Source organism: Vipera ursinii (genome assembly GCF_947247035.1).
Source record: "Vipera ursinii genome assembly, chromosome: 5".
Classification (NCBI taxonomy): domain Eukaryota; kingdom Metazoa; phylum Chordata; class Lepidosauria; order Squamata; family Viperidae; genus Vipera; species Vipera ursinii.
The window spans coordinates 54,441,614-54,466,145 of record NC_139518.1 but is presented as its reverse complement, the minus strand read 5'-3'; the positions used below and the strand labels follow the sequence as shown (position 1 = coordinate 54,466,145).

General features: G+C 35.8%; 1 protein-coding gene across 1 annotated transcript in view; it reads right to left on the bottom strand.

The window, feature by feature from the left end:
- The window catches only part of ATRNL1 (attractin like 1), a 527,700-nt gene that overhangs the window by 469,151 nt on the left and 34,017 nt on the right, over nucleotides 1-24,532 (bottom strand). Inside the window, exons 2-6 of the mRNA XM_083363299.1 lie at nucleotides 19,180-19,263; nucleotides 17,989-18,102; nucleotides 15,901-16,029; nucleotides 14,671-14,879; nucleotides 1,064-1,238 (exon numbers count right to left, since the gene is read on the bottom strand). Coding sequence (XP_083219425.1) covers nucleotides 1,064-1,238; nucleotides 14,671-14,879; nucleotides 15,901-16,029; nucleotides 17,989-18,102; nucleotides 19,180-19,263 — 711 coding nt within the window. The remainder of the gene's footprint in view (nucleotides 1-1,063; nucleotides 1,239-14,670; nucleotides 14,880-15,900; nucleotides 16,030-17,988; nucleotides 18,103-19,179; nucleotides 19,264-24,532) is intronic.

Below are 24,532 nucleotides of genomic sequence, written 5' to 3'. Positions count from 1 at the left end.
TGTGAAAGCCCTAATAAGCAGGCATATACATAGAATGAAGGCTACTGCTAAGCTTGTAAGCCGCCCTGAGTCTTCGGAGAAGGGCGGGATATAAATGGAATTAAAATAAATAAATAAAAATAAAATTATCCTTAGTAAAGTAATGAGCATTTTCTAAAAGTTGCAGAAATTTATTTTGTGGGGCAGTTCATTTACATGAAACCCTTGGCAGAAATATCAATTGTATGAAAGCTTTGGCAATGCCAGCCCAAGCTGCTTTTTACTGAAATTGAAGGTATTTAGTATCCCTCCCAAAAGGGCCAAGAGTTTAAGCACAGCACAATTATGCACAACACAATTATGATATTTGTTAATCAAGTACACAAAGTTTAAAAAACAAAATCCAAAATATGAAGTGATAAATTAAAATGAATACCACAATTCTGAAATTAAAATCCAGGTGGAAGAAATGCCAATTTATAGATAATCTGAAAAATAAGAAAATGGAGCTAAAATGCAGCTCCCAAAGAAGTTAATTTCTTAGGCTAGGGACGTGGAACAGCCTTCTTTCACAGAGGCAAAATGGGCATATATCTATGAAAATATTTTTACACATGCACAGAAGTTTCTTTTGGATATTGGTAGTAGGACTGAATCAGAAAATCTTACAAATGAGGCAAACTTCAATATGGAATAAATCAGTCTTGCTATATTTGGACATATGTCTAATTATTCTGTGAATGAATCCCTGGATTTCTGCAATTTTACTTCCTTAAGGAAGTTTTGCATAATTTAAATGACCTATGAAGCTTTTTCTTTTTTTTAATTCATGTGTGTAAACCAAATATAAGTAAGAAAAACCTCGCCGCTACCACACACACACACACACACCGCCGCCCTCCCCAATTTAGTTCATTAATCCACAGGACTTCATTTTCAATTATCTCCCTCTCAGGAAGATCTGAACTGAACCATGAGGCAACCAAGAAAGCAAGGCAGGTGTAGGAGAGAGGGATGCTTTTCATTAAATTTTAACAAATTTACACAAAATAGAAATAGAATTTTTAAAAAAGAAATAACTTACTTTAATACCATCTGGAAGGTACTGTAATTAAATGCATATCCACCAATTACCCACATAAACTTTCCATGAAGAACTGCCTTATGGGAAGCCCTGCTCACAGATGGACTAAATGGCTTCACATTAGGCAGAATCCAATAGGATTCCATTGAGGGGACATTCAAAGAACAATCAGGACCTGTTTAAAATACAGAGGGAGAGAATTTCATACCTGGGATGTACTCTTATTAATTTAACACAACAATTTTTGATAGCAATTATAACTAGTAGTAGTACAATATATAAAGTGAGCTAACCTCATATATCGTAAATACTTAATGCATATAAACATTCTAAACATTTGACAAATTGCATTATCATGTATTTTAAATGGCATGTTAGTTTCAAATTTTATGTTTACTGTAAATATTTTCATAGATTTTAAAAGAAGATTTTAAAGACATGCGGAAGATATGCTTCTGCATTACTTCTAGCTTAAGAAGGATGAATGTGAAGAACAGTGACACCAAGTGGTAAAGTACACACACAATTATATAGAAGAAAAATATATTCACCTTTAAAATATTATTCTTTTTAATTATGAAAGACAGAATAACACGCATAAAACTACTCTACTCTATGATGTAGTCAACAAAAAAAAAACCCAATTCATCTTGACTTTTAAAAACTCCCTGACCTATTTATATTTGAGTTTCTTCGTTTTATTTTAAAGCACTTATAACCAAACCCAATCCAAAAGAATCCTGGACTGTTTACAAAACCAGACAAAACAAAAAACATAATTAAGTCAGAATCAATTATCAAAAATTAACCCAAAAATAAATGTAGGATAAAATACAAGATAGGCACCCACAGTCATTAGCTGGGACTCAGAGCACCTTGGAATGAAATAATTTTGTTTATGAAGATGCAGCAAATGGGAACTATATGCATTTCTGGGTGCATGTATTCTATACTGTGGGATTTTTTACAGAAAAGGCCTGTATCCCATTAGCCTCAAAGCAGGCAGAACTTTCAACAAGCCAACACTCTGAAGTGGATCTAGATGCCTTTTGACAATCAGTTTCTTTTATTATTTTATTTTTATGCACAACTTTAAGCATTGATAGTCATTATCAACACCTAATCTCTGTCTCCAAAATTCCTCAATATGTGATAGACATTCCCCATATTAGGTGCAATTCTTGCTGTAATTTTGCTGACTATCTAAATAAGCATGCCATGCATTAGAAATAAAGCCAGTATTAAAGATTGAAACTTTTCATCAATTTATTTGGCAGGACTGAATATAAAGATCTACTTTATCTCTAAATTTCATCACATTCTACCTGAAAAAAATTGTTTGAAAATGTGTTTTTCCATAGTACCCAATACAGAGAACTGCACTGTAATACATGAAATATTTCTTGCTACTTTATTAAATTTTACAAATTATCTTGTGAATCAACAGGAATAATATTAAAAATAGTCATTTATAGGAATACCAAGGAAAATAAACACAATAAGAATTTATATCTGCTTAATATTATACCTGTTTAAAATTTACACATTATTCATTTCTCATATATATTTCATTCACTATTAAATTTTGACCACATCAAATACATAAAGCTAATACAAAAATGAAAATAGAAACAAAGAAAACAAAACTTCATAATAAATCATTATCCCTACAGTTAACCCCAATCCAACCTAGGTATTCTGTCCTCTTTGAGATGGCCTTTGAATGAGGAGTGTGTACCTGATGGTATGCAGGTTTGTTCCCTGCAATAAATAAGACTGCAAATTGTCTCAATATTAATTAATTAATGACAGTGAATTATCAGTGTAAAAGTCTACATCTACATTGAGCATTTATGTGGCCTTTACACTTACAGGAAATATAAATGCTGGTTTTCTTGCTCCAGTACTCTGGACAACTTATACCCACATGTTCACTTGCATGCACATACACATACATACACACATAAACAGAGGTAGAGTTCAATAGATTGGAGAACTGTAAGCTCTTATACCATTATATACAGTAGCAATTGCCTTTTTTGCTAATACTGTGGTGTCTTTTATCAACGCACAATTTTGTAAACAATTACAATCTAATTAAATTTGTATCCCTGAACCAGGAGTTTAATGTAGAGAAGGGGGATTATATATCTGTATACATATCATGAAATCCTAACCAAAAGAATATAATTAGGATAAGCACATATCACAGCTTTTAAATATGAAAATATATGAGTTATTTTACAAATTACCTATTTTAACATACTTTGGTAAGTTTGTTAGACAAACATATAAGGGAATACACAGTATTTGACACCTGAGTCCTGTTACAGAATTTTGCTACTAAATAGTAAAAGCATCATAAAGCACCAACTTTCCAACTTTGCCCATAAATTCTAGGCTGTGAAAGGTGATTATGAGCATCACTACGTATTCCAATGCCAGCAATGACTTACTAGGAGTAACAGACATTTGTACCAATCAAACCTATTATATATTAAAAAAACCAAGTTTCTTGAATCCCAATTCATAGAGATAGATAGAGATGGACAGAGATCCATCTTCAAACAGCAAATCTGATGTGGAACCCAGAATGGAAATGCCTTAAACTAAAACCATATTGCTCAGAATCATGCATCAGGCAGAGAGGACAAGAGACCAGAAAAGGGCATAAGCTTTAAATGCTCCTAATAAGTTCTACACTATCAAATATATTTCAAATCATGTTTTAGCTCTCAAACCTGAGTTTCTGCAACCTCCTGCTGAATAGTAGCATATTTCTAGAGCAATTAATACATGAAAATTTAGATTTAATTACTTTATTTAAATATTGTCATATAGAAATCTACAAAATAGATCAAATTTTCCAAGCAAATCAGTGTAGCAAAAAAAATCTATTATTCGTTGTCTGAAAAACATTTCTACTTAAAGGCTACCTCTTATAAACTAACCTAGAATTAATTTGGTGAATATTTAGACAGGACTAATTTTTAAAGGCTCTAGGTATCTTATATCATTATATTATACTTTGATAGACCACAATTCTGAGACTGAAAATGCAATATTTCTGCTAATTGGAATTATAGATATGGTTTATCACTGTATTTTTAAAGATTTCGCTTTGGTATATTTCAATAATGGAATATTTGAATTTTGAATATTGATGGAAAAAAGTTTGTCAATAATAATAATAAAGAATGTCTTTCCACTGCTAAAATAGCTAAGCATGTGCATAAATGATACTGTATATCATTATGTCTAATGTACAATAAACTGCAATTTTCCAGTTCTTCCTTATGTTAGTATACATGACAGTAATGCTAGAATGCGCAGATTGAAAATTACTGAAATTTATACAAGTCTGTAATTGAAAGATTAGTAATTCAATAATTGTGGTTGTATTAGAATTTATTTTAAAATATTTTAGAAACAGTTTGAACAATAATATTTTTTCACACTTAACTTTGACTATCATTGTAGATATTCATTTCAGTATATCCACCAGAGGTCACAATTGTTTAAAAAGATATATTAGAATACTAAATAAACTCTTTATAATCTGAACCAAAGGAATTGGTGTAACCATTAAGAGCTTATACTAACATTAAATGGATTTGAAGTCTGCATAACTTTGTACTGATATTGCATTTTTTTAAAAAAGCAGATATTAAAAACTAAAATGTTTTTAATATTTTTTTATCTTTATAGATGTTTTAAAGAACAATCTGAAATGCAATTAAGCATTACAATTTCTTGCCCTGAGATAGTGCCTTGTTTTAACTATCTATTGCACCAATCAAAGTGCATGTACTTTTCCAATTTATTCCCTCCATTTCTCGTGATCTCTCTTCACACTATATTTAATTCACACTATATTTAAAACCACTTTTTATTCTGGTTCAATCTACTAACACTAAGCTTTACTTAATTCTTATTTTTATTGGTTTCTTTTACACTTTCCCCTTGTGCCCCTAAAATTCACCCAAATCTCAACCTTCTCTTGCCTTCTTTTGATGACTACACTAGGTTGGTTAGAGAACCTAATGCACTACAGCATCTAAATTTTGGAATACTTTGACATAGCTTCTCAGGCGCCTTTCACTGCTATCTTTTAAGATATTTATGACTTAATTTTATTTTGCGCCTTTGAGTCAGTGATAACTCCTGGCAACAACTTAGACAAGTCCCTGTAGTTTTCTTGGCAAGGGTTCAGAAGTGGTTAGTAATTCCATCTTGAGCTGAGTGAGTGTGACTGGCTGAAGATCACCCAGCTAGCTTTGTGCCTTAGGCAGGATTAGAACTCAGTCTCCTTACTTCTAGACTGGTACCTTAACCATTACATCAAACTGACTCTGTATAAGATAAATAGAATATATTAAATATATTTAAGATTAAATCTGACTGAAACTTTTGAGAAAAAAATTATTCCAAACAAAGTTTGGGTTTTATTCATTCTATGAAAACCAACTTTAAAAGAGAACCAGTTTGGAGGTTAAAATACCAGGCCAGAAACCAGGAGAAACAGGGTGACCTTGGGCTACTCAATGCTGACTTGAAGGTACTCGCCAAGTTAGTTTTTGTCCTTAAAGCAAATAAGCATACCTTAAATGATCATATACAATAGAATTGCTGGACAGGATTGCTGTGTCAGTAAAAGACACATTCTTCCAAACAGGCTTGTTGATTAGGTGGCCTTAGCTCTTCATAATAAAAAGCTATTTTGTTTCACACTCAGTACACATGAGAATGGCTAAAACTTAAAAGAGAAAAAGATACCCATTATAAAATAATGTGTCAAGAGCATGCAAAAATCTTTTCCTGGGAACAAAATTATTTATTCATAAATTTAGCAGTGGAAGAGTCATACAGGAGGCTCTGATATATGCACTGCTTTTAATGCAAAAGAACCTCTGATGATGATAAAGATCTGTTACTTAGGAATCTAGGTATCTAGCCATATTCATGTGTTAACTTCAAGCTTACATCCTGCAGCTCCTTCTTTCAAGCTTAAGTGGTAACAGATCTTTTGCTAGAGTTTGTGTCCTGGAATACCTTATATCCGGTGTTTCAAACTGCTGGCCCGCGGACCGGTTGCATCATGCGGAGGCCGTGCCCACCCCAGCTCCAGCAATGAAAACAAAGTCGTGATACATCACGTGGCGTGGCGAGTTTGACACCTGTGCCTTATATGGTCTCAGCTTGCCAACTTCAGACTACACACCATTTTCCTTCTACAAGTGAAACTATATGAAACTATACCATAAAATCTATGAAGTCCTTGGGAGCTCTGTGAGCTTGGTTGTTTTATTACCCAACTAGGTAACATCATCAGTGCTAGGGTAGGGTTTGTTACATGTTATACAGGTGAAACTCGAAAAATTAGAATATTGTGCAAAAGTTCATTTATTTCACTAATGCAACTTAAAAGGGGAAACTAATATATGAGATAGACTCATTACATGCAAAGCAAGATAGTTCAAGCTGTGATTTATCATAATTGTGATGATTATGGCGTACAGCTCATGAAAACCCCCAATCCACAATCTCAGAAAATTAGAATATTACATGCAATCAATAAAACAAGGAGTGTACACAGAACAATATCGGACCTCTGAAAAAGTATAAGCATGCATATGTACTCAGTACTTGGTTTGGGCCCCTTTTGCAGCAATTACTGCCTCAATGCAGCGTGGCATGGAAGCTATCAGCCTGTGGCACTGCTGAGGTATTATGGAAGACCAGGATGCTTCAATAGCAGCCTTCAGCTCTTCTGCATTGTTCGGTCTCATGTCTCTCATTTTTCTCTTGGCAATGCTCCATAGATTCTCTATGGCATTCAGGTCAGGCGAGTTTGCTGGCCAATCAAGCACAGTAATCCCACGGTCATTTAAGCAGGTTTTGGTGCTTTTGGCACTGTGGGCAGGTGCCAAGTCCTGCTGGAAAATGAAGTCAGCATCCCCATAAAGCTCGTCTATGGAAGGAAGCATGAAGTGCTCCAAAATCTCCTGGTAGACGGCTGCGTTGACCCTGGATTTAATGAAGCACAGTGGACCAACACCAGCAGATGACATGGCTCCCCAAATCAACACAGACTGTGGAAACTTCACACTGGACTTCAAGCATCTTGCAGTGTGTGCCTCTCCATTCTTCCTCCAGACTCTGGGACCTTGGTTGCAAAAGTTGCTCTCATCAGAAAAGAGGACTTTGGACCACTGAGCAACAGACCAGGTCTGTTTTTCTTTAGCCCAGGTAAGACGCTTCTGACATTGTTTGTTGTTCAGGAGCGGCTTGACAAGAGGAATACGACATTTGAAGCCCATGTCCAGGATCCGTCTGTGTGTGGTGGCTCTTGATGCACTGACTCCAGCCTCAGTCCACTCCTTGTGAAAGTCCCCAACACTTTTGAATGGCCTTTTCCTGACAATCCTCTCCAGGCTGCGGTCATCCCTGCTGCTTGTGCACCTTTCTCTTCCACACTTTTCCCTTCCACATAACTTTCTATTAATGTGCTTTGATACAGCACTTTGGGAACATCCAACTTCTTTTGCAATTACCTTTTGAGGCTTTCCCTCCTTATGGAGGGTGTCAATGATGGTTTTCTGCACAACTGTCAGGTCAGCAGTCTGCCCCATGATTGTGATTCCTACTGAACCAGACTGAGAGACCCTTTAAAGGCTCAGGAACCCTTTGCAGGTGTTATGGCTTAATTAGCTGATTAGAGTGGGACACTTTGAGCCTAGAATATTGCACCTTTTCACAATATTCTAATTTTCTGAGATTGTGGATTTGGGGTTTTCATGTGCTGTAAGCCATAATCATCACAATTATGACAAATCACGGCCTGAACTATCTTGCTTTGCATGTAATGAGTCTATCTCATATATTAGTTTCCCCTTTTAAGTTGCATTAGTGAAATAAATGAACTTTTGCACAATATTCTAATTTTTTGAGTTTCACCTGTACTATCTCCTGTTCCTTCTTCCATGGGTCTGGAGATGCCATGAGCATCCCTCACCAGCTAAAAGGTCTGTATTACTCTCTCTACTTCCATCCATTTTTCAAATGGAGCTGACAGAAACAATACAGACTAGGATGTCTCTTCCCCTCCTTCTTTCTGCTCAGGCATCTCATTAATGAAATTTCCCTTTCTTTTTCAGTGGAAGCTACAATTTATCATAGCATGCCACAAAAGATTTTTTAAAAAAGAACAGATGTTAAACAGTTGCCATTGTTATTGTCACAAGTTCATCTCAATCTGCAAATAGAAAAAAAATACAAAATATCTGAAAAATTGTCAGAGAGAGATAGCAAGAATGGAATAATTATTTTACAAATATCTGTAAAATGAAATAGCAATTCATGAATAAAATACTGCCAGCTCCAGGGCTATAAATAATTTTACAATAAGATTCTACCAATACTGATTTTGATTAACGTTGAAGTTAGCAGCTTCAATTATAATACAGCAAACTTTCTTTCAAATTTTGGATTATTAAATATACGAAGGTTGAATAAAAAGTAATGACTCCAATGTTGTAAGTCAAAAGCAGTTGACAGTAGTGATGTATTGGAAGCTCTGATATGTTCTTTCACATTGGTTCTTTCCTTCAGTTGGCAGCAATTTGCTGTGCAAAAAGGTTCTGAAGTCATTTTTCATGATATGCTCATTGCTGCAGTTTAAGCAATACACTGATTGAACTTTTGACTGCCAAGGAAATCCTTCTGATTGAAACTCACCACTGAATGAAGGTTATTTATGATAACTGTTTTGATATTAATACTACGCATCACTGGGACAAACAATTATACTGGGAAGAGTGGATTTGTGATCTTTATCACAAATGATAAAGATCAAAGTGGACAACCTGAAACAGCACAAATTTCACATCAGAAAGGTTGATGAACTGTTTATGGACAACTGATGGACACAGAGCAGCTACCATCAAACTTGGCATTTCACATGAACCCATGGGTCACATAACTGATGTTCCTAAATATTGGAAGGTTTATTCAAGATGGGTTCCTCACATACTGATGGCAAAAAGAAAATGTCAAGAGTTGACATTTGTCAGCATTTGTACAAGAATGAAGGTAAAGAATTTCTTCACAGCTTCACATGAAGAAATGACAGCTGTTGGAACATGGCTTCATCACTGACTTGGAAACAAAGTGTGAGTCCGTGGAATATTATCACAAATTTTCACCGGCAGAAAAGAATTCAAAACCTAATCTTCAGCAAGAAGACTTGTGCTTACATTTCTTGGGATCTTATATGATGTTTTTCACACACATTTCTTTGAACCTGCCTGAGTGCTACATTGTAACACCAAAATTTTAAAATAATTATTAAGCAGAGTTGGAATAACAAAAAAGAAATTTTGCTGCACCATGACAACTCTAGGCCTCACACCTCATAAGCCACTCAAAAGACAATTGTGAAGTTGGATCTCATTGTCTTACCCCATCCATCATAAAGTTCAGACTTGGCATCATTTGACTTCCACCTTCTCCCAATATTGAAGGAGTATCTTCATGGGCATTTGTTTCACCCAAATGAGGAGGTGGAAAAAATTATCAGGACCTGGTTGAAGAGACAAAGTGTGGAGTTCTTTTGTGACAGCTTTAAAAAGCTTGTCCATCGTTGGTAGAAGCATATAGCAAATGGTGGTGATTATGTGGCGAAGTAAATGCAGTAACAAAAGAGTTGATTTCAAGGATTATTTCCCTGTTTCATTTTATTAAAATATACCTATTTAAATTAACATTGTGGAGATGGAAGCATTACTTTTCACTCAACCCTCACAGCAAATGAAATAGCAATAAATGTCACAAAATCGTGTGAAAACAGTTATCTCTCTAGAAGACAAAGGGGGATGAATCTACACTTCCAGACACCTTGCCACAGTTCAGTTAACTTTCTATAAACCAGTTCAAATTGTGGTCAAGGCAATCTTCTAAACTAATTTATGAATTATACCAGTAAAACCATACCTCAATGATGTCATTTTTTTCTTTAGGACATAGCCATAGCTGGGTGAAGGAGAAAAATGAACTGGGAAAGAAAGCATTAAATCTCCTTCTACCAAATAACATAGAGAAGATGAAAATTTCTATCTGTGTGTAAAGAAGGAAATGAACTGGCTAATGACTAAATCTTTAATGTTCTATGGTGTTTTATGAACATGGTACCTATTCAGGATGTTGTGGGGGGGTTGGTTCCAATACTTCTTTTGATTGACTGGAGCAAATCTCTTTGGGTCTATTATTTCATGAAGGTAATTTTTCTGAAATAGTTTGTGCTCATATCAGTTTGCAGAGCTGAGAATTGAAATGCATTCATCTTCAGTATGTCAAATTTCCATACAGATCAAATGCAATTCGTTTAAAATACAGTGTAAAACTTAAATATACAATAAATCAGTTGGTCAGTTACAAGCATCCAAGATCTACAATATCAATCTAACGAGTAAGCATTATTCAATTAGTGTGCATGAGATTCTAGAAAGTGTTTTCCTACATACCACAAAAAAATATAATTACCCAAAACACGCTGCCCCAAAACAAAAAGGTTTTCAAACAGCCCAGCCTCATAAAAAGGAAATAAACTCTTGAGAGTACCGTAATTCTGGAACATGCTTATCAATTCCCTCCAATTCCTTTTCAAACTGTAAAGAATTCCCTCCAAATAAGTAGCTTTCCCAGGTAGCAATGTGGGAAAGAAAGAATGTCATTATTTCTAATGTGCACTAAGATACTGAACATAGTTTACAAATCACAAAGCTGAGTGTGTGAACCTATCCACAGGGTATACCTTCCCTTGTTATGCCTTCTTTCCAATAAAATTCCCTTATGAATGCTATCAGTACTGGATTCATAGAAACATAAATCAAAATCAGCCATTTTAAGCAATGCCTATTAGCTCTTTTGTTTAGACAAAACCAAAAAAACTGTATTAGTACTTTGTGAGCTGATGAACCCAGCTACAACCTAGTTTCGAGAACCATATGAGCATCAGAGCAACACTTCATTTTGATGGGAGATGTATGCAAAGCACTAATTAAAGGAAATCTGTAAATTGTTTCCCTTTCTAAGAAGCAGGATAGTATGACAGAAGCAGATTTGTCTTCCTCATTGCTTCATATAATATAGCACACATTTTCTCCAACATGGTAAAGCTCAAAGGAGAAAATGTTACCTCTCACACAAGAAGTAAAGTGCTAAGGAGGAGTAAGTTTTCATCACACGTCCCTACAAGATAAATAAGCTTTCATAAACATTTTCAAATATAATTAGCTATTTACCCATTTTTCTGCTGGCATAAGATTGCCAACTAGGTTGCAATCCCTGTTGGTCTCTAGAACTAGTAAAGAATGCCATTTTTTTAGACCTAGGTTATATCTGGAATCTATAGAGTATAGACATTCAGCTGTTCACAATTAGGAATGCTTGAAAGTTTATGTTTTTCTATTAAAGGCAAAGCTAACTCAATTTCTTGTTATTCTTTCCTATCCAAGAGAATTGATATAAATTACATAAAGCAGGGGTTCTTAACTTGGGGTCCATGGATAGATTTCATAAGGGCTAGAAACCTGAACAGGACAAAAATTACAAATTTATTTTCACTAGCCTTTAATTGAAACAGAGCTTTCATTCAGTAATGAATATTGGCAAGAAAGTATTGTATGGTCTCTAGACTCCAAACATGTTTAACTTCAATAAATGTCACTACATTATATAAAATTATTACATCCTTAAAAAGCAAAGCCAGTTGCTTATATAACCAGTTACACTTGTTTATATTAAGTACCATTTCCTTCCAAAGCATGAAACTGATTATCAACACAGTTTACATTTCCAAGGCTCTTTTGTACCGTTATCCATGCAAGCCATTAATCCTATAAGTCTAGAAATCTAGAATCCATTGTGTTTGCTCCTCTTTACACAACTCCTCTTTGTTGAGTTTACAGATCATGCTCAGCAAAACCCAAACTCTATTGTGTGAACCTGTCCATAGGCTCACAATAGAGTATATGAAGTTCATGCTTTCCAGTGCAGCACATACACAAAAATATACAGACACAACATAACAGAACAGTAAAAGCCATACAGAGGCAACGCATATGTAACTACTCAGCAGTAGACAAAGCAGTCTTTACTACGTCATTACACAAAAGAAAATACAGACATCTTCTTTGCCACCATTGGTAAAAGACTTGGAAAGAATTCAAGAAGCCTTGTTCTGCATTGTTTTTCTACTTTGTTTTACTGTGCCTTTTCCCTCAGCAAGGTATTTGTATTTGTTACACTGGGGAAAAAGCATGAAGTGACAGGATTGAAACTTGACAGAAACAAGTAAGAGAATAACTATGCACTCTGAATGAATTTAAATCTCCAGAATTATATGAATTGCATCTCTATGGTATTGATGGAATAGTAAAAAATTTTATGTACCGTATGGTATGAGGTGTTATTTGAGGACTGTTTTAAATAGCACTACTACAATAGTATTATTTGAAAAGTTATATTTCAGAAAACTGGAGAAATGCCAGAAGACTGGAGGAAAGGAAATATTGTTTCTAAGATCAAAAAAGTATGATCAAGGAAGCAATAAACCAACTGATATTCCAGAACAGATCATAAAAATATAAGCTTTTTAAAGCTTATAAGTTTTTTTAAGATTAGTGATAACTCAACGTGAATTGGTGAAGAGCAAGCTCTGCTGAACTAAATTTTTAATAAAGTAACTTTTCATATCATAATATGGAATCCAGTAGCATGATTTCAGTAAAGCTTCTGACAAAGCACCCATGACATTCTGAGCTAGCTAAGGTTGGCTGGTCATTATGACAATTAAATGGCAATATTGCTGGCTTAAAAGTTATGCACGCATAACTGGCTGATAATCAAACTCGACTGAGGTATTAAACAGCTTCTGAAGGTTTGAAGGTTTGAAGGAAGGGATCCCTATTATTCAATTATTTTATTTGAATGAAAAAGCAGAAGAATTGTTTATCAAATAATGTAAAAGTAGGTGGGACATCTAAGACTATAGAAGACAGTAATAACCATAAAATTATATTAATAGAAATGGATTGGAAATAGCAAAATTGATCAGAGAAAACTGAAAATTCTTCACTTGTAAATTTGAAAACTTATGACAGAAAGACCTCTGAGCAGCAGATTATAAACAGAACATAAATCAGCTATGTAATTTGTCTACAAAAAGGTAAGTGCAATTTTAGGTTGGTTTGACATACGCAAAGTCTTCAGATCTTGAAATTGACTAGCTCTACTTTGTTCAGATCCAAGCTTTATTACTCTCTCTCTCTTACTCCAAGGAACAAATTTTAAGGATTCAAAAAAAACTGCAACAGGTTAATAGATTCAATTTAAAAAAGAGAGGGAGGTTGAAGAATTTGGGAATATTAAAGACTTGAGAAGACTGAGAGGGGCATGCAGAATTGTTTAAACATCTGATTAAATATCATGCATAAGAAGGTCAAAATCTGTTCTATAGAGGACATGGAATAGCAAATTTTAACTTACAGAAGACAGATTCCAACTAAATATTTTTTTAAAAAGCACCTGTTAACAATATCATCACATAGGTAGGGAACCAATTAGCCAGGTAAGTGATGAGCAGACAGAGATGCTTTCATTTTGATTCCTATTCTGTCATTTGTACCTCAGTAATTGTGCGGTTTGGCACAGCATCTAAACAGGACAGGTACACACTTCAATGGACAGCTAGAACTGCAGAAAAAACAATTGCAATCAGCCTGCCTTCCTTTGAGGATCTGTATACTGCACAAAGCAGAAAGAGGGCTGAGAAAATATCTACAGATCCCTCACATCCTGGACATAAAATTTTTCAACTTCTCCCCTCTGTTTTAGCATTGCATGCTAAAACAATTATACACAAATATAGTTTTTCCCCCATCCCATCACTCTGCTAACACCTAATTTCCACAGCACTGTCTTAGGCCTAAGATATTTAACCATGTAGTAGAGGCTGTATTGCTATTATCCTTCCCATCTCATCTTTCTTATTTTCTCATCTTTCCTACTACCTTCTCCTATTGGTATCTATGTTTATCATTTGTTGTAACTTAAGATTAATGATTGCAATTCTGATCTATGATTGTATGACCTATCACTTTGTTATTTGTGTGTACACTGTGAACTTATGCACCAGAGATAAATTCTTTGTGTGTCCACTCACACTTGGCCAATAAAATATCTATCTATCTATCTATCTATCTATCTATCTATCTATCTATCTATCTATCTATCTATCTATCCATCCATCCTGAATAGATTCAATGGCTTAAACAGCTTGTTCTAGTTGTACAGTTCTGTTATAATGCCAGGATATTCACAAAATTCTCCTAGCCGTATTAAATCAGAATAGCCGTATAATCATGAATATAGCTAAGGAATGTTCATCTAAGTACATCAAGCTTTAAAGCCAGGAGCTTGCATGTTCTTACAGAAGGTGAATCAACTGTAGTATATTTATTACTATTTTAGTCTATCCCAACTTGAGGACAGACAGACAGATATAAACCTAATGTTTCACATACATTTTAGCAAAAATGTTAACTTACCTTGCCAACTATCATTGCAGACACAGAGTTTTTCTCCTGTCAAATCACAGTAGCCATGATCAGGACTTCCACAGTTAGCTTTACAATAAGGGATATCACAAGCTTCTCCTTTCCAATACTTGTCACACTCACAATAGACTTGGCTTGGTATTGAGCCACTAGTTGTGCATTTCCCATGCCCTGAGCAGTTATTAGGACATGAATTAATTCTATAATGAACAATATCAGAAGAAATAATCATTATTTACATGTTCAAGTTATTTTTTATATAAATAAGCTCGTAATTACAAACAGCAGCCTTCAGACTACTTAAAATTACCAAGCAACAAAACCAGAAATCAGTGACAAGATGTTCATCAGCTGTATTTATATGCTTTTCCCACAACATTTTATTAGCCTACTACATACTAAAGCACATCTATGAAGAAGAAATAAGTCAAGAACAATAATGGGTTGAAAACACAATCTTCTGTATCATTCCAATTTTGTAAGAGTTTGGCATTTCTGTCCCACTGTAGCAAAAGAAATACAAGTAGGATCAGCACAGAGGTTTGATTTTCCAAGGGAGATGGGCTGTTAAGAAATATGAAATATAAATAAATAAAATCTCACTTTTCAGTTTCGTTAAAAGAGCAAAATATTCCATGAGAAGTAAATATGGAAGAAAAAGTATCAGAAATTAGAAAGTTTTCATTTGAAATTTGTTTTTACAAATTTTAAAGTCAGGGGGTCAAGGGCACTATTTTCAGCTGACTACCATTGTTAAACAAGGACTACCTGCAATAACAAATACATTAAACTCAGAATTATTAAGTATTCTTTAAAGCAGGGGACCCCAACCTCCAGCCCACAGCCTATTCAGAACCAGGCAGTGCAAGTGGCAGCCCGATGCACACATGCTCATTCAGCTCCACTCATGCAAAGAATTCCATCAATAGTCAAGAGTTCTTTAAAGCAATGGTCCCCAACCTTTGAGGCCTAGTTCCCCTCTCACCCGCAGCCGGTCTGCCAAGCTACAAAGGTTGGGGACCGCTGCTTTAAAGAACTCTTAACTGTTGATGGAATTCCTCTTCATTAACATTTTTAAAGCTGCATATGCGTTACATACATTCTTGTCAAAAATCAAGTTTTCATAAGCTTATTTCAAAAGTTTTAAGCTCCAGGTCTTACAAAAAGAAATACATCTCTGCTGATTAATTAACAGGAACATAATTGATAAGAAATACTTACGAGTAAAAAATATTAAATCCTGTTAGATTATAAGCAGCATCACTAAAAAAATGTAGCAGTGCATAGCCAGATGTAGTTACTACTTCAGGTACAGTTTCATTTCCATGCACTTCTGGAACTATAAGTCCGCTGCAGAATTTTAAACATAAGAGTTATGTATTATTAATAAACAGTCAAAGGCTGGGGATTTGAACAAATCACATGAGTTCTTAGCATAATTTGGAAGCATTGCAAAACTGCATTCCATTGTAGTGTGTAAAACAAAACACATTCCGCATACTGAATTAGTCTGAATTTCTAAATGATTTTAATTTTTTAAAAATGTCTGATTTCCATGTAATGCAGTTTAAAAATAAGAAATGATTGCCATAAAATAATATAGTCAAAATGCATAAAGGCAAAAAAATTAAGAATTCAAATCAGTACACAGAAGCAACTTTTAAATATATGTTTTGATTTCTAAGATTCAGGTTTACAGTGTAGACATAATTCTTGCACAGGTTGCCTTAAGTGTGATCTATATAACCAAGTTGCCACCAAGGCTTTTTCAATGGGAACATCCCATATTTTTCTCCATCTGTATCCAGTACATGAAAAAAGCAACAACCACCTTCTTTTCTTGCTATAAATCCAAAGTGATGTTTTCCAATCTTGCTGCAATAGCAGCACTAGCAGCATTGTCTGGTTCACTTGCTATACTTCATTTCTATTCCGGTTGCACACGGTGAAAGGAATTCCCTTTTCCTCCAGCTACATTTTTGTTCTCTGTAGCAATTTTTTCCTGACCTACTGCACTGTCTATTTCCTTCTGAAGGGTCTTTTACAAGTAAACCTGTTCCTCTACCCATTTTTAATAAAGTTCACATGTGACTTGTTTTCATTTTTTTACAAGGCGAAACAAGAGTTTGCCCTCCATCCCAAGTGACAGAAAGAATAGTCTTTCTTTCTTTCTTTCTTTCTCTTTCTTTCTTTCTATCTTTCTCTCTCCCTCTCTCTCTCTCTCTCTTTCTTTCTTTTCTTTCTCTTTCTTTCTTATATGCAAGAAAACCAGGGTAAAATTTAAAAATGATGGGTTTGCTAAAAATGGTTCAAAGTGGAGGATACTGAAATGGATACTTTAAAGAAGGATCTTTAAAAAGGTGACAGAGGAGGAATTACATAATAATAATAATAATAATAATAATAATAATAATAATAATAATAATAATAATAATAATAATAATAATAATAATAATAAAGTTGGAAGGGACCTTGGAGGTCATCTAGTCCAACCCCCTGCTCAGGCAGGAAACCCTATACCATTTTGGACTAATGGCTGTCCAGTCTCTTCTTAAAAACCTCCAGTGTTGGAGCATTCACCACCTCTGGAGGGAGGTTGTTCCACTGGTTAATTGTTCTAACTGTCAGGAAGTTTCTCCTTAGTTCTAGGTTGCTTCTCTCCTTGACTAGTTTCCATCCATTGCTTCTTGTCCTGCTTTTAGGTGCTTTGGAGAACAGCTTGACTCCCTCTTCTTTGTGGTAGCCCCTGAGATATTGGAACACTGCTATCATGTCACCCCTCACCCTTCTCTTCATTAAACTACACATACCCAATTCCAGCAACCGTTCCCTATATGTTTTAGCCTCCAGCCCCCTAATCATCTTTGTTGCTCTTCTCTGTACCCTTTCTAGAGTCTCGACATCTTTTTTACATCGTGGTGACCAAAACTGGATGCAGTATTCCAGGTGTGGCCTTACCAAAGCATTGTAAAGTGGTATTAGTACTTCACTTGATCTTGATTCTATCCCTCTGTTAATGCAGCCTAGCACTGTGTTGGCTTTTTGGCAGCTGCAGCACACTGCTGGCTCATATTGAAGTGATTGTCTACTAAGACTCCGAGATCCCTCTCACTGTTACTACTATTGAGCAAGGTACCACCTATACTATACCTATGCATTTGATTTTTCCTGCCTAAATGTAGAACCTTACTTTTTTCACCATTGAATTTCATTTTGTTAGATAGTGCCCAGTGTTCAAGTCTGTCCAGATATTGAAATCCCGTTTAAAAGTATTTAATGTAATAAAAGGTATTAAGCTGAAATACTCACCTAAATACAGCTATTAAAGGTGCATAGATTGAATCTCCATCATAAACATACATATGATCCCAACTACATTCTGTTGCAAAATGATTAAATCTTAATCTTAAAACTGAATTAGGGCTAGAAGAGAAAAACAGGAAAAAGCACTTGAAAATAGCACATTTTATAATGAAATACACATATAAGCATGTCAGTACAGGATTAAAGGCAAGACTTGTATGCAAATGCCACTGTCCATTTTATGATTATGCAGTTTTTAAATTGTAATATGTGTGTGTATGTGTATACAACTACTACATAAATTTTAGTCATTTATTTTACTTGCAGATGAGAAAATCCAGTCAATATGCTGAATCTGTTGGAACTAAATTTGCTGGTTCACACATAGGAATGTCTAGAAACAGACTTTTTACCTACATGGTGTCTCTTTACTCTTACACTCTTTCCTTCACCTTGTACAGCAAACTATACTTTATTATGACACATTTGCCCTGATGCTTAAACTTAGAAAATGTGGCTTAAAGTATAGATGATGCGATTATTAGGCTATTATATAAAACAATGTAGCTCAATTCATTGAATATTCAAATGTGGCCTGAAAATTATCAAAAAGGAATAAACTAGTTCAAACTAGCATTATTTTAATTTATAAGAATGCCAATTTCAAAATATCTTTACCTTATCAGTAATAAAATCAATCTCTGTTATTTGAAACTGCTATATTGATTAATATGAAAACCAAAGATACGAACAAAATATATATTGACATCAGATTAGGCGATTATCGGGCCAAAGAGAGCTTGTGTTATGCAACAGCAGCTAGGACAAACTAATAATTCTCAGTATCAGGCATTGCTGGACATTGTTCATGGCAACTAACTTTGTAGGTCCATTTGTGCAGCCAGTTAAGCTCATAAGTAGTGGGTAGATATGACCATCAACTATAGTGCTTCTGTGGAAGTAGAAGTAGTCGTATATTCCTTGTCTGCATTTCATATTTAACTCTCAACAGTAAATTTCTCAATTTTTTTCCTGAAATTTAACTGGTGTATCAAGAGTTCTTTAGAAAATCATCAAAAGTTGGTAAAATCTTTGCAACCAATTATAGCAAACTCAACATTTTTTTTACATATACCTTTGTCAGATATCTTTTAAGCGCTACAATGTAGAATCAACATTAATTAAAAATATACTTACTATCCTTCAATTAACCATGTACATTTAGTTTTGTATTTATAATTTATCGGTCCATCCGTTAAATATCCAGAAGATTCAGTTAACCTACAAAAAAAGTTAGTTTTTAAAGCTATTTTTCCTTGCAAACTACATACAAAAACATTACAATTTGAATGAAGTTTAAAAGAAGAATGTTATATAAAATTGTGTTTGAATTGAACTAACATTCCTCTTTTCTCACTCATTAATATTTGCATACATATTTACATGGATTCAGTTACAAACAAGTGTGCTAAACTGGCTTGCAGTATGGTAATAAGGTATTGGTACCACCCAGTGTAATGAGTAAACTTATGCCCTAGTTTATTTTATACCAAAAAGTCTTTTTAGTCTTCAAAGCAGATAAATACTGCAATTGGGGAAAAGGTTCTATAGGAAGAACTCATTGATAAGCAGTGTATACTCCTTAAGTAATACCAGCTGCCTGCAATTAGTGCAGGTTCGAGTCCCACCAGGCTCAAGGTTGACTCAGCCTTCCATGGTAGGTAAAATGAGGACCCAGATTGTTGGGGGCAATAAGCTGACTTTGTAAAAATGCCGCTTGGGCAGAGGCCGAAAGCCCTAATAAGCAAGCATATACATAGAATGAAGGCTATTGCTAAGCAGATTGATTTGTGCTTCTTAGATTGTAAGCCACCCTGAGTCTTCGGAGAAGGGCGGGATATAAATGGGATTAAAAAAAATGCAAGATAAATTATTCAACTGACCTGCAAAAAATATTTATTATATAATAATACCCTTGAAAATTAAAAAAAATAGAATAAACTTCTTTTCAACTTTTCTTTTCAAAATCTTCAGAGCTTGGAAACCATCAGGGACATTTTTCTATCAATCCAATTTACAGCAAAGAGACAGAGATAGAAAGAAACAGAATAGATTATCTTCTGTAGACTGAATCAGTTGCAGATTTATAAACTATATGGACTATACAGTTGTAACTAGCACTCTTATCATTATTAATTTGGACTATGGTAGTGTGCTATACAAAGGAATCCTTGGAAAACCACATGGAAACTGTAGATGCTACAAAATGCAATGGCCCACTTACTGGATTCTTACCACCAAAACCACATTATTCTTGTGCTGCATGTCCTACATTGATTGCTAATAGGTTTCTGGAACATAAATGTGATATAACAGTTAAGCTGTTAAACCAGTGTCTCCTCAGCCATAGAAACTGACAGAGTGATTTCGGGCTAATCACTCTCTCAGACCATCCTACTTCAAAATACCACCAGAACTGCCTTCTACAACTAAAATCAACTCACCCAGTACAATTATCTCGGGAGAGCTTGTTAGTTAATCACCTCTTTAATAAAGTAGAGTAAGGAGGGGACTAAAACCAGTAGGTGTTTAAAAACTGGACTTATGGACCAGCCTTTTTTTAGAAGTGAATCTTGTCCCATCTTTTAACAACATTTCAGTATTTGATTAAGGTGGAACAGTTCAACTGAGCATGTAGTAGTTAATATATTGATACCATTAGTTTTTATATTATTAATCAATTATTGTTCAGTTATGTTAATTATGACAATTATTTAATTGTGCATTTGCTGGTTCATTTTACCGTGGGTGTTTTAATTAAAAAACTGATGACTGTAAAACATCAGGAGTCTTTGTCAGATTTGGAAGTACTATATATGAAAGGAGTGAATAAATTATTGAGCATAAATTCTTGTGACAACCCCAGGTCTGTGATTATCACTATTTCTTGAATTATTTCATCTGCATAGATTTTTAATTTTCTACCAGAGTCACTGATTAAAATTCAGTCTACAAATTGTTCAAGTAGCTTCTTCATATTTAAAAGTAGTTATTTTTCTACTTCCCCTTCATGGATTACTGCCTTGTCGTGGTGAAGGGGCTTGCGTAATTCAATGAAGCTATGAGCTATGCCGTGCAGGGCCACCCAAGATGGAAAGGTCATAGCAGAGAGTTCTGACAAAACGTGATCCACTGGAGAAGGAAATGGCAACCCACTCCAGTATCTTTGCCATGAAAACCCTATGGACAGTACCAAAAGGCAAAACAATATGACGCTGGAAGATGAGCCCCTCAGGTCGGAAGGCGTCCAATATGCTACTGGGGAAGAGCAGAGGGCTAGTACTAGTAGCGCCAGAAAGAATGAAGCGACTGGGCCAAAGCCGAAAGGACGCTCAGCTGTGGATGTGTCTGGTGGTGAAAGGAAAGTCCAATGCTGGACTTTTCTCCATAGGAACCTGGAATGTAAGATCCATGAATCAAGGAAAGCTGGACGTGGTCAAACAAGAGATGACAAGACTGAACATCGACATGGATATCTGAGGGAACACCTGCTGCCGGCATCAAGCTCCCTTCGTCCAGTGCACTCCCACAGGGAGGGTCTTCTCAGGGTGCCACCGGTAAGAGATTGCCGGTGGACGACACCCAGGGATAGGGCCTTCTCAGTGGGTGCGCCTGCCCTTTGGAACCAGCTGCCAGTGGAGCTGAGGACTGCCCCCGACCTCCGTTCATTCCGACGGGACCTGAAGACCTGGCTCTTCGAGCTCTCTGGCCCAGGCTGAGAATTCTAATTTTAGCTTTAATCTTATTTTAACTGGGGTTTTACTTATGCAGGGACGAATATATATTTTTTAATCTGTTTTTAACTTTTGTATCTCTGTTTTTTAATCACCCTGTAAACCGCCCTGAGTCCTTCGGGAAAGGGCGGTATATAAATGTGATAAAATAAATAAATAAATAAATCTTAGGTATCAGCGAATTAAAATGGACAGGAATGGGTGAATTTAATTCAGATGACCATCAGGTATACTACTGCGGGCAAGAATCCCTCAGAAGAAATGGAGTAGCCTTCATAGTCAATAAAAGAGTAGGAAAAGCAATACTGGGATACAATCCTCAAAATGACAGAATGATCTCAGTTCGAATCCAAGGCAAACCATTCAATATCACAATAGTCCAAGTCTATGCCCCAACCACCGGTGCTGAAGAGGATGAAATTGACCGGGTCTATGAAGCCCTACAGCACCTTATAGAACTAACACCCAAAAATGATGTCCATATCATCATGGGGGATTGGAATGCTAAAGTAGGAAGCCAAAAGATAACCGGAATAACAGGCAAGTTTGGCCTTGGAGTACAAAATGAAGCAGGGCACAGGCTGATAGAATTTTGTCAAGAGAATACGATGGTCATAGCAAACACTCTTTTCCAACAACCCAAGAGACGGCTCTACACATGGACATCACCAGACGGTCAACACAGTAATCAGATTGACTATATGCTCTGCAGCCAAAGATGGAGAAGCTCTATACAGTCAGTAAAAACAAGACCAGGAGCTGACTGTGGCTCAGAACATGAGCTTCTCATTGCAAAGTTTAGGCTTAAACTGAAGAAAGTAGGGAAAAGCACTAGGCCACTCAGGTATGAATTCGCCACGATCTAAAAACATACTTGTTCGAACAAGCCGGCCTGGCCTGATGGGGGATTGGTGGGGTTTTTACTGTATTTTATTGGGGTTTTACTATGCATTAATTGTTTTTTTAGTGGGCATGTATTTAATCATTTTTTAACTTTTGTAATTCGGTGTTTTTTATTCTTGCCCTGTTCACCGCCCTGAGTCCTTCAGGAGAAGGGCGGTATAGAAATATTAATAAATTAAATTAAATTAAATATCCCTGTTGAATATACAGTAGAGATGACAAATAGATTTAAGGAATTAGATCTGATAGACAGAGTGCCTGAAGAACTATGGACAGAGATTTGCAACATTGTACAAGAGGTAGCAACTAAAACCATCCCCCAAAAAAAAGAAATGCAAGAAAGCAAAATGGCTGTCTGAGGAAGCTTTGCAAATAGCTGAGGAAAGGAGGGAAGCGAAAGGCAAGGGAGAAAAAGAAAGATACGCCCAATTGAATGCAGAATTCCAGAGAATAGCTAGAAGAGATAAGAATGCCTTCTTAAATGAACAGTGCAAAGAAATAGAAGAAAACAATAGAACAGGGAGGACCAGAGATCTTTTCAAGAAAATTGGTGAGATGAAGGGAACGTTTAATGCAAAAATGGGCATGATAAAGGACCAAAATGGCAGGGACCTAACAGAGGCAGAAGAGATTAAAAAGAGATGGCAAAATGACACAGAAGAACTATACAACAATGAGCTTAATGTCCCTGATAATCACAATGAGGTGGTCACTGACCTCGAGCCAGACATCCTAGAATGTGAAGTGAAGTGGGCCTTAGAAAAACTGGGCAACAACAAAGCTAGTGGAGGTGACAGTATTCCAGCTGAGCTATTCAAAATCTTAAAAGATGATGCAGTAAAAGTGCTACACTCAATTTGCCAGCAAATTTGGAAAACTCAACAGTGGCCACAGGATTGGAAAAGATCAGTTTACATTCCAATTCCAAAGAAAGGCAGTGCCAAAGAATGTTCAAACTATCGCACCATTGCACTCATTTCACATGCTAGTAAAGTTATGCTTAAAATCCTACAAGCTAGACTCTAGCAGTATGTGGATCGAGAACTACCAGAAATACAGGCAGGATTTCCAAGAGGCAGAGGAACTAGAGATCAAATTGCCAACATACGCTGGATCATGGAGAAAGCTAGAGTTCCAGAAAAACATGTACTTTTGCTTCATTGACTATGCTAAAGCCTTTGATTGTGTGGATCATAACAAACTGTGGCAAGTTCTTAAAGAGATGGGCGTACCAGACCATCTTATTTGTCTCTTGAGAAACCTATATGTGGGCGAAGAAGCAACAGTGAGAACTGGACACGGAACCACTGATTGGTTCAAAATTGGGAAAGGAGTCCGGCAAGGCTGTATACTGTCGCCCTGCCTATTTAACTTATATGCAGAGCACATCATGAGAAAGGCAGGGCTAGATGAATCAAAAGTTGGAATTAAGATTGCCGGAAGAAATATCAACAACCTAAGATATGCAGATGATACCACTCTAATGGCAGAAAGTGAAGAAGAACTAAAGAGCCTCGTGTTGCGGGTAAAGAAGGAGAGTGCAAAAGTTGGGTTGAAACTTAACATTAAGAAAACCAAGATCATGGCATCCGGCCCTCTCAATTCCTGGCAAATAGATGGGGAAGAAATGGAGGTAGTGACAGATTTTATTTTCCTGGGCTCCAAGATCACTGCAGATGGGGACTGTAGCCAAGAAATTAAAAGACGCTTGCTCCTCGGGAGGAAAGCCATGATAAATCTAGACAGCACACTAAAAAGCAGAGACATCACCCTGTCAACAAAAGTGCGTATAGTTAAGGCTATGGTCTTCCCAGTTGCAATGTATGGCAGTGAAAGTTGGACCATAAGAAAGG